At 35.2% G+C, this 13,356-nt stretch overlaps 2 protein-coding genes across 4 annotated transcripts; one reads left to right on the forward strand and one right to left on the reverse strand.

Moving 5' to 3' along the window:
* Positions 1-2,161: 2,161 nt before the first annotated feature.
* On the forward strand, positions 2,162-6,772 carry LOC112514315 (microtubule-associated protein RP/EB family member 1A-like). Of its 2 annotated transcripts, XM_025120715.1 has the most exons (8): positions 2,162-2,508; positions 2,679-2,747; positions 2,833-2,919; positions 3,690-3,796; positions 3,875-4,017; positions 4,751-4,824; positions 5,025-5,138; positions 6,345-6,765. In XM_025120715.1, the coding sequence occupies exons 1-8, from the start codon at positions 2,401-2,403 to the stop codon at positions 6,432-6,434; spliced, it is 792 nt and encodes a 263-aa protein (XP_024976483.1). In that variant the 5' UTR covers positions 2,162-2,400; the 3' UTR covers positions 6,435-6,765. The 2 variants fall into 2 exon arrangements, with proteins under 2 accessions (XP_024976483.1, XP_024976484.1); XM_025120716.1 differs by lacking the exon at positions 5,025-5,138 and having other exon boundaries at positions 6,345-6,772.
* Positions 6,773-6,905: 133 nt separating this feature from the next.
* LOC112514314 (PH, RCC1 and FYVE domains-containing protein 1-like) lies at positions 6,906-12,949 on the reverse strand. 2 transcript variants are annotated; one of them, XM_025120713.1, is made up of 6 exons: positions 12,775-12,949; positions 12,295-12,377; positions 10,123-12,085; positions 9,641-9,787; positions 7,945-8,832; positions 6,906-7,910 (listed from the first exon to the last, which is right to left on the reverse strand). In XM_025120713.1, the coding sequence occupies exons 2-5, from the start codon at positions 12,303-12,305 to the stop codon at positions 8,707-8,709; spliced, it is 2,247 nt and encodes a 748-aa protein (XP_024976481.1). In that variant the 5' UTR covers positions 12,306-12,377; positions 12,775-12,949; the 3' UTR covers positions 6,906-7,910; positions 7,945-8,706. The 2 variants fall into 2 exon arrangements, with proteins under 2 accessions (XP_024976481.1, XP_024976480.1); XM_025120712.1 differs by having other exon boundaries at positions 12,295-12,949.
* Positions 12,950-13,356: the final 407 nt, after the last annotated feature.

Here is a 13,356-nt window from a genome sequence, read left to right on the forward strand (position 1 = left end):
TAATTTTATACTAATGTTGATATATTTTTATCAAATTTTTATAAATTTATATTTTATTTAAAAATAAAATTATTAGTATTTTCTTAAAATCATATATAATCATATTATATTAACAAAGATAAAAAATAAGACAAAATGAAGATATATCTCGCTTGATTGTGTGAGGACAAAGATAATAAAACAAAGTAAAAATGTATTAGATGGGAAGCACATGGTACAAGTGCTTGATGCATGTTATGGTGGAGCCAGCCAAACATTAAATTCCATGAGAGGCTGTCACCATCGAGCCACGAGGATACCGGCTACGACCCTTGTTGCACTAGACCCGGTCTCACGGTCCCACCCCAAATTTTTTATAAAGATTGAAAATTTGCGATTGAGGCACTCTACTATTTCTGTTTTGCACTTAACTCCCTTATAAATATTTATATTGCAATTCAGTCCTATAAAAAGTATGTTTCTTTATTTGGAATGAATTTCATTTTTACTCCTTTTCTAATTTCTAGTAGAGAACTAGAGATTGTGAATGATAAAGGGGTTCTTTTGAATGAAATCTGAAAGTGTCTTGTTTATCTAAAGACTATTATGATAAGTTTAACATTCTCATTTATTTTATTTTACCAGGTAAATTTCTAATTCATCAAAGTGATATCGTATGCAATAATTTATATGGTAAACTCTAATTGGATAAGAGTTATCACTCTCAATTACCATATAAAACTCTTAGTCCTTGTAATTGTTTTTACCGAATAAGATTATTGGTCTTTGTTATCACTTTTATTGGGTAAGATTTCGAGTTCTTGCTATATAGATCCGGTAAGATAAATGACCCAATAAATACTTACCAGGTAAGCTTTTGATAAAAGGCTCTTTAATTTATTAATGTTAATATTTGAAAATTTTAAGAATTTGGAGTACATGCATATATGTTAGCTTTACGATAGAGTTGTTTAATTATACGTTGATAAGTCAAAACCACTTCTCTAATTAGGGTTGTAGCTACATTATATATCGTCGTAAGCCTTGACAACAGTACTTCTTTGGTTTTTTATCTAAATATTGTGAAAGTTACATATAAAATGGTAAAAGGATATATTAATGTTGCATATTTTTACAGAAATAATTATTAATTTTTGTAAAATCATACTAAGTACCTTTCTTTTTTACTAATTTTAGATTAACTAACAAAAATAAATTAATATAGAATTCAAATTGAATTAAAGGAGTAATTCTTGTTGGATAATAAGTTAAAATCCAATAAATTATACCATTATTTACAAATTATAAGAATGTGAATTTTATTAATATATACAATTATAATAATAAAATTATGATCCCCCCCTCTCTCTCTATTTATATATTATTAAAGAACCTTGTATATTATAATAACTGCAAAACTATTATCATAAAGAATTATTTAACATAACTTTTTCCATCTAGAACTATAATTTAATGTATTGATTAACATATATTTGTTTCATATGTATTCGTTTTGCAGTTTAAAACTTTTTATTTTATTTTTTGTTCCACAAACACATAAAAATGTTCACATTGTGAAACAAACACATTTATAAACCAAATATACATTTAATCAATACATTAAATCAAAGTCGTAAATGAAAAAATCATGTGAAATAGGACATGACGTATTGTTTCTCAAGGAATGAAGGCCCCAATATATATATATATATATATATATATATATATATATAGGTTGGGTTATAATGAGAAACGTAAGAAAAGATCTCTACTCTTTGATCAATCATAATTAAATGCTAACACTAGTAAGGTGCATCGAAATGCAACATATCAATGCTCTTCTAAAACGCAATTCATGGGTGGTCATGAGATTAAAAGTGATCAATGATTTAGATCTTTTCTTATGTTTCTTGCCATAACTTTCATTTTTACACGCTCCTTCACCTATGTATGTATGTATGTGTGTGTATATATATATATATATATATATATAGTTGTGTTTCGGTGAAAATGGAAATTAAATGAGAAAAGTAAGAAATGATATATATATATATATATATATATAAATGTGAGAAAGATAAAGTAGAAAGGGATTTATGTGTAGTTAAAAGAAAACTTGGATTTATATTCCGATATAAATAATAGTAAAGATGATTACAAAATGAATCAGTAGTTGGTTTGTTTTAATTCCAAATATTTTATTATAAAAGAAATGTTTAAAAAAATAAAAATAAATAAATAAGTTAAGCGCCATCTTTTTGGGTGGCCGGTTGAGTTGATGACTGACGCCATTTGCCAGCTTTTGCATTTCTAATTGTAATTGCCCCTTCAGCCTTTGCTTTTTAGGCTTTCACCTCAAAAATTCCGATCTTCCCTTCTTCTTCTTCAACAAAAACCCTACTTATTCTTCAAACCATATCCATGGCCAGCAACATCGGAATGATGGATAGTGCTTATTTCGTCGGTCGGAATGAGCTTCTTTCATGGATCAATGCCAGGCTTCAACTCAATCTTTCTCGTATCGAAGAGGTGTTCCTAATCCTTCTTTCAATTTAGGTTTTTTTTTTTTTTAATTCCTCAGTTCATACAATATAATTACAGAAATGGACACCTGAACGAATTCACTTGCAAACTAGTCGTTTATAGAAAGTAATTTGCACTATGTTTATTAGCTTGTTAATTATGAACTTGTCCTCTAGGCTGCTTCAGGTGCTGTGCAATGTCAGATGATGGATATGACTTATCCAGGTGCCGTTCCAATGCACAAGGTCAACAATATATTTCATTTTTGCTACTCCTTTCATGCTTTTGGTTTAAGCTAGAGTTTTCATATGACGTGGTTTTCGATTACAGGTCAACTTCGATGCAAAGACCGAATACGATATGATCCAAAACTACAAAGTGCTCCAAGATGTGTTTAACAAACTCAAAATTGACAAGGCAAGTACTTTCTGCATTCTTATTCTTCTAGAATCTATGCCTAGCTTAGGTACTTCCTATTTGAAAGTTAACGATATCACCAAAAATATGTGGAACATATTACTTTCCAAAAGAGCCCTTGAAGAGAGGGAAAGTTCCAACATATATTGAGGAGAAATGGTCCAAGTCTTGTTGATGTGGACTCTAACTCACCCTCTCCAATGGAATCTAGACTGGCACAGATTAAACGAGCACAGATTGCACCAAGGTGTTTAGTCCCTAGAGTGGTAGACCTTGACTCTAATAATGTGTGAGAATAGGTGGAACCCATTAAATTGGGCTATTTAGCTCGATGACCTTCTCCAGAAGCTTGTTTTTCGAAATGAACCTTCAGTGGATGTGTAAGTTCTACATGAGCATACTGTTTTGAACCAGGGGTATGTCAGATGAAGGTTATTGAGCTAGTTTCTTTAGAAGGTCATGCACTTAACCGGGAACTTATTTAATGCCATTTATTCAAAGGACCCCATTAGGTTACTTTTGAAAAGAGCTCACGAGAAGAAAAGGAGATTCCAACATATATTGGTCAAAAACAGTCCAAGTTTATCCGATGTGGGACTCTAACAGAAGCAATGCAAATAAGATTAGGATTTAGTGATAATGTGACGGACAATCATGAATATTGAATGTATGTTTATGTAAGAAACATTGTTTTTCAAGTTCTAATTCATTAGTCTTTATGGGTGTTGCTTTTTGTCCTAAAAGGATCGACGATTTTGATTTTGTTGCAGCATATTGAAGTAAGTAGGCTAGTGAAGGGCCGGCCATTGGACAACTTGGAATTTCTACAATGGTTGAAACGCTATTGCGATTCTGTAAATGGTGGCATCATGAATGAGTATGTTATGATCCATAAACCAAAATGTGTTTCTTTTCTGCACTAGATCTTTTAGTTATATGTTAGTTATTTTTGCAGGAATTATAATCCTTTGGAACGTAGAAGTAAGGCATGTAAAGAACGTAATTTTAAGGCCTCCCAGAAGAATTCAAAGTCTCTGCAAACAAATAACTCACAGAATCCCGGTTCAGGGGAAGGAATGAACATTCACAAGATAACTGGTGAGCTCATACTTGATCCTTGACTGCATTTCTTTGATGTAATTCATCTTCCAGTTTTTGTTTTCATAAAGAAAACCTCTTTGATGTCTGGATATGAACCTTGTTTGGAATTGTAAACCATCTGCTGCTTCATGAATATACATACATACGTACACACATTACATATATATGTATGTGTATATTTCAAGTGTTTATATAATGTTGTTTCATATGTGAAAAATGCAGTGTTTATACAATGTTGTTTCATATGTGAAACGTTCAGGACTGTTTTTTCCACACACAAAACAATCATGAACGTTTCACATATGAAACAACATTGTATAATATTGCATTTTCACACGTGTTGTATGAAAACTGGTTTGTAAGTTTGTACTATTTATTGGGTTTGTAAATGATTAGACGTCTGTATATATATCATGATTCATGCACTCCTTTCGTTCCTAAATAAATACAACATGTGACTAGGCGTTATAGTTTGGCAATTGGTTAAATATCTAAAATGCCATTTAATAAAGAGGGTAAATGATAAAACTGGACTGAAACTATCCCAAAACACAAAATGTAGGATTTAGTTTAGGACAACCAAAGATGGAAATTTTTGCATGCATTTTGAGATGAATGAAGTGATGGGCAAATTGTTGAACCGTGTAGATTATGTGTTCCATTTTTTGTTTCCTGCATGTATAGTTGTGTGGATATATATGATTATTGATCCTAACATTGATTGCTTTAGGGACTAAGCAGAAACCGAGTGCAGTAGCAGTTGAGTCTGGTTCTTCAGAGGAAATTCAGGCTTTGTCCAATGAGGTAATGCCAATTGAATTTTAGGTTCCATCCCTAAGTCCTTAGGTTTTGATCGTATGATCTATTGAGAGATTGCCATTTTCCAGAACATGGATGTGATACACCAATAAATAAATGATGTCATATTGACCAAGAGTTTGAGAAATGTTAACACTTTGATTTTGCTGCTGCTTTTATAATACTGTCTTGATGATATCATTCAGATCACAGAACTGAAGATATCTGTGGATCTTTTGGAGAAAGAAAGAGATTACTATTTTGCAAAGTTAAGGGATATTGAGATACTTTGTCAGGCTCCTAAATTGGAACATATTCCGGTAACATGTTCCTGAATTAACTTTTCATGCTTAATTGATGTGCATATTTTGGAAATCCCTTGGGTTGTTACATATACTTGCACTTTATGATGTTGACCAACTCCAAGCTCTCATAATGTTTTTTTCGGTATAAATCTCTTATCCACATTCTTATGTGGCCATACTGTGCGGTGGGATTATCTAGGACGACCTTCTCATCGATTTAAGAGCGCTTTTACCTAACTAAAGAACGCCTCTTATACTAACACTAGAATGCCTCAAAATCTGTCAGAAGGTTATTCTCCTAAATAACCCGTGGTGGGGTTGTTGGAAGGTCATGTATTAAAAAATTCTGGAATAATGTTAGTTTTCTAAAATCTAAATAACCCTGGTACCTTATAGTCCACTTCTCTATCGATAATAAGGGTCTGTTCATTAGCAGCTTATTGAGCTTCACAAGACTCACGGCTTATTCGGTCAATTATACATAACTGTTTGGTAGTTATTCAGTAAACTTCTAGGGGATGCTTTATTCCAAAGCCAAGTTTTTTTCCAAACCTGTTCCCTCCCGATTGAAAAACATGCTCCTATGAAAAAGACCTTTCAAGCGAAATCCTTCTCAATCTATACAGATAGATTAGAGGCTATTTGGTTGGTCTTGTATGGATAAACCTGTCTGTGTGGATTAATCTGTCTGCATAGAACGGGAAGGTTTTTGTTTGGAAGAGGTTTTTTAAAGATGGAAGGAGTGTGTTTTCAATTGGGAGGGGCATATTTGGAAAAAGAATAACTTGTCTTTCTGCAGAAAGCTCCCCTTAGAAGCTTATTGAATAACTAAGTCACTACCAAACAGTCATGTATAGCAAACTGAATAAATTGTGAGTCCCTTTAAGCTCATTAAGCTGCGAACAAACATAACCTTAATGCAAAACCAACCAAACAGCCCCTAAAATTGCATTTCATGCATTTTTTGGGAAAAACCTTAAATCCAGAGTGCTTCCCATAAAAACTTCGTGAACGAGTGACTTGCTGCCTATTTTTCAACACTATAGTTAGATTACTCTTTTGACACCCTTAAGCACAATTGTGTTTACCTATGGAAATTACCGTGATCTTAATGTCATAAGCACGCTTCTTTTCTAGCTACACATGAAAACTATTATGACCCGACAAAAATCATGGTTTACTTCCATTCTAATGGAACTCTCTCCTTGATACATTGCACAGATGGTTATGGCAGTTAAGAAGGTACTGTATGCCGCAGACGAAGGGTCTGCACTAGCCGAAGCTCAAGAAATTGCATCTGCTAACCAATGAATGACAAATGTGCAACCGACGATGGTGATGATGAAGACAATCTTCATTTTCACTCTGTAAAATTAAGTTATCTCGGGGACGTTTCACCACATGAAGAACAAGAACATGATTAGGTGAGGTAGATTTTCAGTGTGTTGATTCTGGATGTATAATTGAGCCACGTGCACCAGAAACTCAGTTGCACTCTTCTTTGGTAGAGCAAAAGTGCCGGTTTTATTTTCTTCTTGAGGTTCTGCTCGTGTCTTTTTCAAACTCATGTCCGATGTCCAAGGATTGTTATGGGCAAAGTTTTTACACGTTTTTTTATTGATTTAATAGATCTTCTCTCCATAATTGAACTGGCCGAACAAATTATGTAATCTCTACCTAGTTGTTGCTTTTGAGTGATTGGAAATAGGTTGGATCTAACACCATCGGCTAAGGAAGATGCATGCATCTATACACCTTATAAGGCTGCAGATGGTATCTATCAATTGGGTTGAACCTCCAAAAATGAAATGCCAGAAATCATTATCAGTTCTGTGAGAAAGTTTCTGACTCGATTGAATTAACTAGAATGAAATGAATGTTAAAGTAAAAGATGATAGTCGGTTTGTCAACAGACAAACAACAAAAGTTGCACCTCTTTGGGTGTGGTTTCCCGAGTACTTTTAGAAGAAATCAACCTGCATGGGTGTTCTCATTACTTCTGCAGCCATATAACCAAACACTTTCTTTTTATTCAAGTGACGGATTGTGGATTTGGAAGTCGGTCCATTCGAGAAGAGATGGTCATTTTAAAAAAGTTGCAGCATGCTAGGTAGACCCAAATTGGCGACAATGAACTTAAGACTCTAACGCAATAACCTAAAGTGGCATATTGACTCAAAATTTTGCCATATTGTGTTTATTTGTGCAAAAAGATCGTGTTTTTTTATGTAATCAGGAAGTGTTGAGAGTCCCACGTTAATTAGACTTGGATCATTCCTAGTTGGAACCTCCATTCTCTCATAAATGACTCTTTTGGAGGGTAAATCTAGGGGTTCCATATGTTATCATATGATATCAAGTCGAAGTCTGTCATTCTAGAGACTCAACATTTGTCTAACTCCCTCTCGACACTCTGGGGTGACTTGTATCCGCATAGCCTTAGTTCGAGAGGATGTGCTAGAGTCCCACCTTGGCTAGACTTGAACCATTTCTCCTCTTAGTCCTCTATTTAAGTTGGAACCTCCTCTTTTCTAAAGGCTCTTTTGGAGTAAATCTAAGAGTTCCATATATTCTCACATGGTATCAGGATCAAAGTCTATCATTCTAAGGACTCGATACTTTGGGGCAATCTGTACTTGTCTAGCCCTCTCACATGTCTAGCTTCCTCTCAACACTCTGAGACAATTTGTGTCAACTTAGCCTCCCTCCATTGGAGGGGGCATGTTAAAGTTCTCCTCTATATAAGTTGGGACCTCCTTTCTCTTAAAGGACTCTTTTGGAGAGGACCTCCTTTCTCTTAAAGGACTCTTTTGGAGAGGACCTCCTTTCTCTTAAAGGACTCTTTTGGAGAGTAAATATGAAGGTTCCATATATTCTCACAGAAAGAGTATTCTACAAAAAGAAGGGGTTGGGGTACATACAAATGGCACAACTTCTTGATGATTTACTAGATAGGATAGCTAGCAAAAATGGAGATAGCTTCAACAACAAAACTTGGAAGAACATGATACAATCATATGGCACTTTTAGCTCATTGACATGGATACAAAGATCAAATTTTAACATGCTTGGATTAGAATTTGGTGAATCACAACTGATCATTATGGATGTGTCCGACAATAGCTACTGTTTTGCGGCCGTAACTATAACGGTCCTAAGGTAGCGAAATTCCTTGTCGGGTAAGTTCCGCCCGTGAAGTAAATCATCGCACCTACGGTCCAACCAATTGGCCAGGCCAGGATGCATCCATCCATTTGGTTTATTTGTAGGCGCCATTTTCATGATGAATGAAAATGAGATGAGACCACAAATAGACATGAGAAATGAATAAAAATGGGTTAGTATAATAGAGCCCATATATTCGAATTGAAATGAAAATTATACATATTTGATGTTTCTATTTTGTAAAACAACTCTTTGTTGATTGAAATAGATGATAATGGTAACTAATAATAAAGGGTCTGTAAATTAACATATGGATTATTAACTTCAGTCTATCAAGCAAGTAATGCAGTAGGCCACTAATCTGCAAACAGAGAATGCATACCTTCAAAACTGTCGGTCCATTGGACGTAAGTGATATCTAAAGGGTCCATTGCCTTCTGAGAGAAGCTCGGCCAAAAGTCCTGGAGGTTTTTCCAGCATATGAACCTGACACTCTGCACATCGGAGAAGACCCCTGGCCTACCAATCTGGCCAGGTCTTCTAACTGTAGTAGTATTGCACTAGTCAGTCAACAACATATTTCAAATTCTACTGGCAGTTGGGACAGATGGGTGTGTTTGGTTTTGTGGGATTTGGATTTCATGGAAGGATTTGGAATTGAAGGGATTTGGATTTGAAAGGATTTTGAATCGTTTGCGTGTTTGGTTCGTAGGATTTGGAATGTAATTGAATTCCATTTTTTATAAATAACTTGTACAAAATTACTAATAATAATTAAAATAATTAGATTACCTTTTTATTAGTTGATTATTACAAAACACATGTTTTTAACATATTTTAAAACATTATTACATATAAATCCTACAAAATTATGTGAAATACCAACCACACCTATGAGATTTCGAAATCCTATGTTTGTGGTATTTCAATGAAATCCCAGGATTTGAAATCTATGAAATCCTTCAAACCAAACACTGGATTGGAATGGAATTCAATTCCAAATCCCTCCAAATCCAATTCAAATGCAAACAAAATGGGATCATATGCTATTTGGAAAAAGTTATCATGTTTAATTTTTCAAGTGGCAAGTGCTTTAACATGCATATGCCTCAACTAAATATTCACTGTGAATAATAAAAAAAAACCTCATAAATTTGAGTGCATGCCATATAATGCAAGAATACTTTGTTTACCATGGGAATTTGAGTCTGTTAACAGCTATTGTTGTAGTCCAGAATTTGACTCATATTGAATGACAATCAGTTCCAGTAGTGTTCATTTCAACTTCAAATGAATCTTATAATATGTCGAAGATACAGAGCATAATGAGCCTAGAAACAGATGGAACAAACCTGTGTGGTGAGAGATTTTATTTCTACTTTTGCTACTTTGTTTTTCTCTCCTTCATCCCTGGCTTGTTTAGTTGCTTCTTTCAGTTGCAGTGATGTTGTTTTGAGCTCAGATTCTAGGATTTGAGCTTTCTTTGAAAGATACTCGACCTATATACAAAGACTCAAGTTATTTCCAACTAAATGCTATCAAGAAAGTATATTGCTTGTTATTGCATTCTTGCATAATGATGCATACTTCTATCACGTGCTAGCACAATATGTGATAAACGGCATATACCAAAAAATTCAGAGGATTTGGTTCGTAATAAAAATGAGTACCAGCAATACTTTCAAGGAATTAATTGCCAGTTTAAGATTAAAGTAGCACGAATAAGCATTTCCTGATTTCCAAATTTTCCATTTAGCATGAAAAGCATTTAGAAAGTGCAGCAAGTAATAGAAACCAGTTGTTTCAAACATTTTTTGCAAGATTGAGGATTAACCTGATCCCTCAAAGTAGATATTTCTTTTTTAGGATCATCATTCTTTCTCTTGGAATCATCTCCTTTTGCTTCAGGTAATGCAAGAGAAAGGGTAGTAGACGAAAATGACATGGAGTGATTAGGACTTGGTTTTGTGGAGATGGGAGATGGTGCTTGAAAACCGACTATTGCGCTTGGAAGGAAAGCTGCTATTCTTCCCGGGTCAAATACAAATGGAGATGAATTTGATGCATAAGAATATTCCTTTTGGAGACTTTGATTATGTAGAGAAAGTGCGCCACTGTTACCTGACTCCTGTGAAGTGTCTGGTTTTGAATGTTGGTTACCAGAAAGTCTGAATGAATCTAAGGAGGAGAGCCGAGCAAGTAGGCTTTGTGATTTATGATACGAGGACTTGCGTTCATTATCTGGACCTGATCTGTGATTGGTATTTGTCCTGCTGACTTTGGGAGGTAAATAACTCGATTTCATATCTGTTTCCTCCTTATTAAGCCTATAATAACAATCTTCACACACACGACAAGGCTTGTCCATGTTTGGAGCCAATGAAGCCTTCAAAGATTTCCTATTGCTACATGGTTTACAGAAAACAAGCCCACAATTGTAGCAGTTTTGACGCTTCCTTTTATAATTAAATTGTGCATGACAACCTGAACACATGGGAAGGTCAACAGCACACACATGTTTGCGAAGACAAATGGCAACTGTGAAATTGGATCCACATACCACACTTTTTACTTGTGTTTCGTGGAGAGCTTCAAGTAATGTAGGAATGTTCCTATCCTTGTTGTCCCCATGGCCTAACTGTCCTTTTGCTCCCTTTCCCCATGTGTAAACCTCATATTTTGAATTTAAAATCGCAACATGATGAGAACCACATGATATTTCTTTTATGCAACTGTCTTTGAGTTTTCCTTCAATGCACAAAGGAACATTACCAGTATTTTCAGGATTCCCTAGTTGTCCATAATCAGCACTTCCCATTGAGTATACCTGTCCTGAGGTGGTTAGAGCGACCGTCAGACTATGGCCACATGCTACTTGACAAAAGTTTTTATCATATAGTGAAAGTACGCAAGAGGGAAAAAATCTTGGATCCTTGTCATCATGCCCAAGTTGGCCTTTGTCTCCATTACCCCAAGTAAAAAGTTTCCAAGCAGGCGAGCTACCAGAAGTTGAAGGTTCATGATCAACCTCTACGATGGCAGCGGTATGCCAAACACCACAAGATACTTTAACCGTTCGTAGTCCTTTCAGAGCTTCAACTTCTCTAGGGCAATATGTGCCACTATTATCCCCATGGCCCAGGGCACCAAAAGTTCCATCTCCAAATGTAAACAGCAGACCTTCTGATGTTGCTGCGGCAGAATGCCATGGTCCACAAGAGATAAATGATATATGCATACCCTCAATCTGACCACCTACTTTTCTTGGAGTCCAGTAACTGGCTTCAGTCCCATGACCAAGAAGACCAGAGTTGTGGATACCATCACCCCAGGTGTAAAGATGGCCTGCTTGTGTTACAGCACAAGTGTGGTTTTCTCCACATGCGACTAGTTCAATGTTTGTTCTGCTGAGCTCTTTGATAAGCTTCGGGATTGAAACATCAGCTTCTACTCCATGCCCAAGCCTACCACCTGATCCCTCTCCCCAACTATAAACAGCCCGTTGTTTGGTGACTACCACTGCATGTGTACTTCCACAAGAGACTTTTCGAGCATCAAAAGCCATGCTAGACTTTAAAGCCTTGGGCAAAAGCGCATCCATTCTGGCAGAAGATGGGCTTCCCATTCTATGCACACCACCACCCAGCAATCCATCCCCAGATCCTTCCCCCCAAATGAAAACATCATGCAAAGAATCAACATCATCAAGAAGTGATCCCTGGCTAGAACTTGTGGTGCTAGGTAAAGTAAGCCGAGAACTATCTGCAAGGCTACGGGGATAGTTTTCATCTTGTCTCCTGAAAATTGTAAGCCATATGATTTGGCAAGATATTCATTTTGGTAGGAACATGTAACACATCATTTGCTCCTGGCGACATTTCAATTTACCATAGGACTTTATACTCGGTAATTTTTTCAACCCAGCGAGAGCTTGAATCGACTGCAATCAAGGTTAATAACCTAATTCACCAAAGTCGAAATTAAAGAGCGAGGAAGTGGAAAGTACCTCGTCAGCATTATGCTCCTCCAGGCTAATCCTCTGTTGGTCGGTCATTCATTCCTCCACACTTGCGTTCCAGCATCTAAAACCTGTTCAAAATGGCAAAGAACACCAATAATTTTCCATAAGAGAATCAAGTGAAGAGCATAATGAGCCAAACATTCAAGATGAGAAATACAAATCAGAAGCGTAAGTTAGACGTTTGACAACGGAAATGGCATTTTACAGCAATAGTCGCGTCGCGGCTCGGCTATTAGCGTAAGCAAAATGAGAGTCGTCAACAAGAATATATGTATATGTATATATATATATACATATAAAAATCAAGGAAAATGAAAACAAAAATCGAGGATTTTGAGTATGACATGAAACTAATTACCATTGGCATCGTCCAATTGTAAACACAGAATGATAACAAGAAAATGATTAGACAACATGTAAAACACAAAATACAAAAATCAAACCGTCCAAATATTGGAATGTTACGTTCGCAAATCGCTATTCCTTGTCCAGAATCTTGGTAAACGCTATGAACCACTGTAAATCCATGGACATATTCCTGTGTGGCGAGGATAGGATAGGAACAGAAATGGAATGGAGGAAATGGTGAAGAAGAACCAGTCCCTTGTAAAATTACCAACAGATTAAGTTGTTAAGAATTTATGGTTTGGAGTATGTAAAATTTTCTGACAGAAATCACAGAATAATTAAAATCTAAGTTTGGATGAAAAATGAAATAATTAATACTAATGATTTAAAAAAAAAAAAAAACAATTGTTTCCAAATACCTAAACTTAAATCACTAACAAATGTTGAAATCCTTTGTTTATGAATTTTGAAGATTCATTCTTAATAATGAATAAAACGAAAGAGAATAAAATTTGGTTAATATTTCAATTTCAACAGATTTATCTACAAACATCATCTAAGGAGGGAGAGAGAGAGAGAGAGAGATTTGTTTGCGTTATTTTATTGGAAACTCAACTCAGAAAAGTTGCTTATTTTGTAATGGTGTAATTATTTAAATGATAAAAGCCTAATATTATATATATATATATATATATATAT

This window comes from Cynara cardunculus (genome assembly GCF_001531365.2).
Source record: "Cynara cardunculus var. scolymus isolate 2C chromosome LG 6, CcrdV1, whole genome shotgun sequence".
NCBI classification, from domain to species: Eukaryota; Viridiplantae; Streptophyta; class Magnoliopsida; order Asterales; family Asteraceae; genus Cynara; species Cynara cardunculus.

Coding starts and splice junctions, on each gene's coding strand:
- LOC112514315 (XM_025120715.1), top strand. CDS start 2,401: ATGGCCAGCAACATCGGAATGATGGATAGTGCTTATTTCGTCGGTCGG. Junction 2,509..2,678: donor ATCTTTCTCGTATCGAAGAG/GTGTTCCTAATC, acceptor CTTGTCCTCTAG/GCTGCTTCAGGTGCTGTGCA. Junction 5,139..6,344: donor CTAAATTGGAACATATTCCG/GTAACATGTTCC, acceptor TACATTGCACAG/ATGGTTATGGCAGTTAAGAA.
- LOC112514314 (XM_025120713.1), bottom strand. Junction 9,788..10,122: donor TATCTACTTTGAGGGATCAG/GTTAATCCTCAA, acceptor CTTTGTATATAG/GTCGAGTATCTTTCAAAGAA. Junction 8,833..9,640: donor TAAAATCTCTCACCACACAG/GTTTGTTCCATC, acceptor ATACTACTACAG/TTAGAAGACCTGGCCAGATT.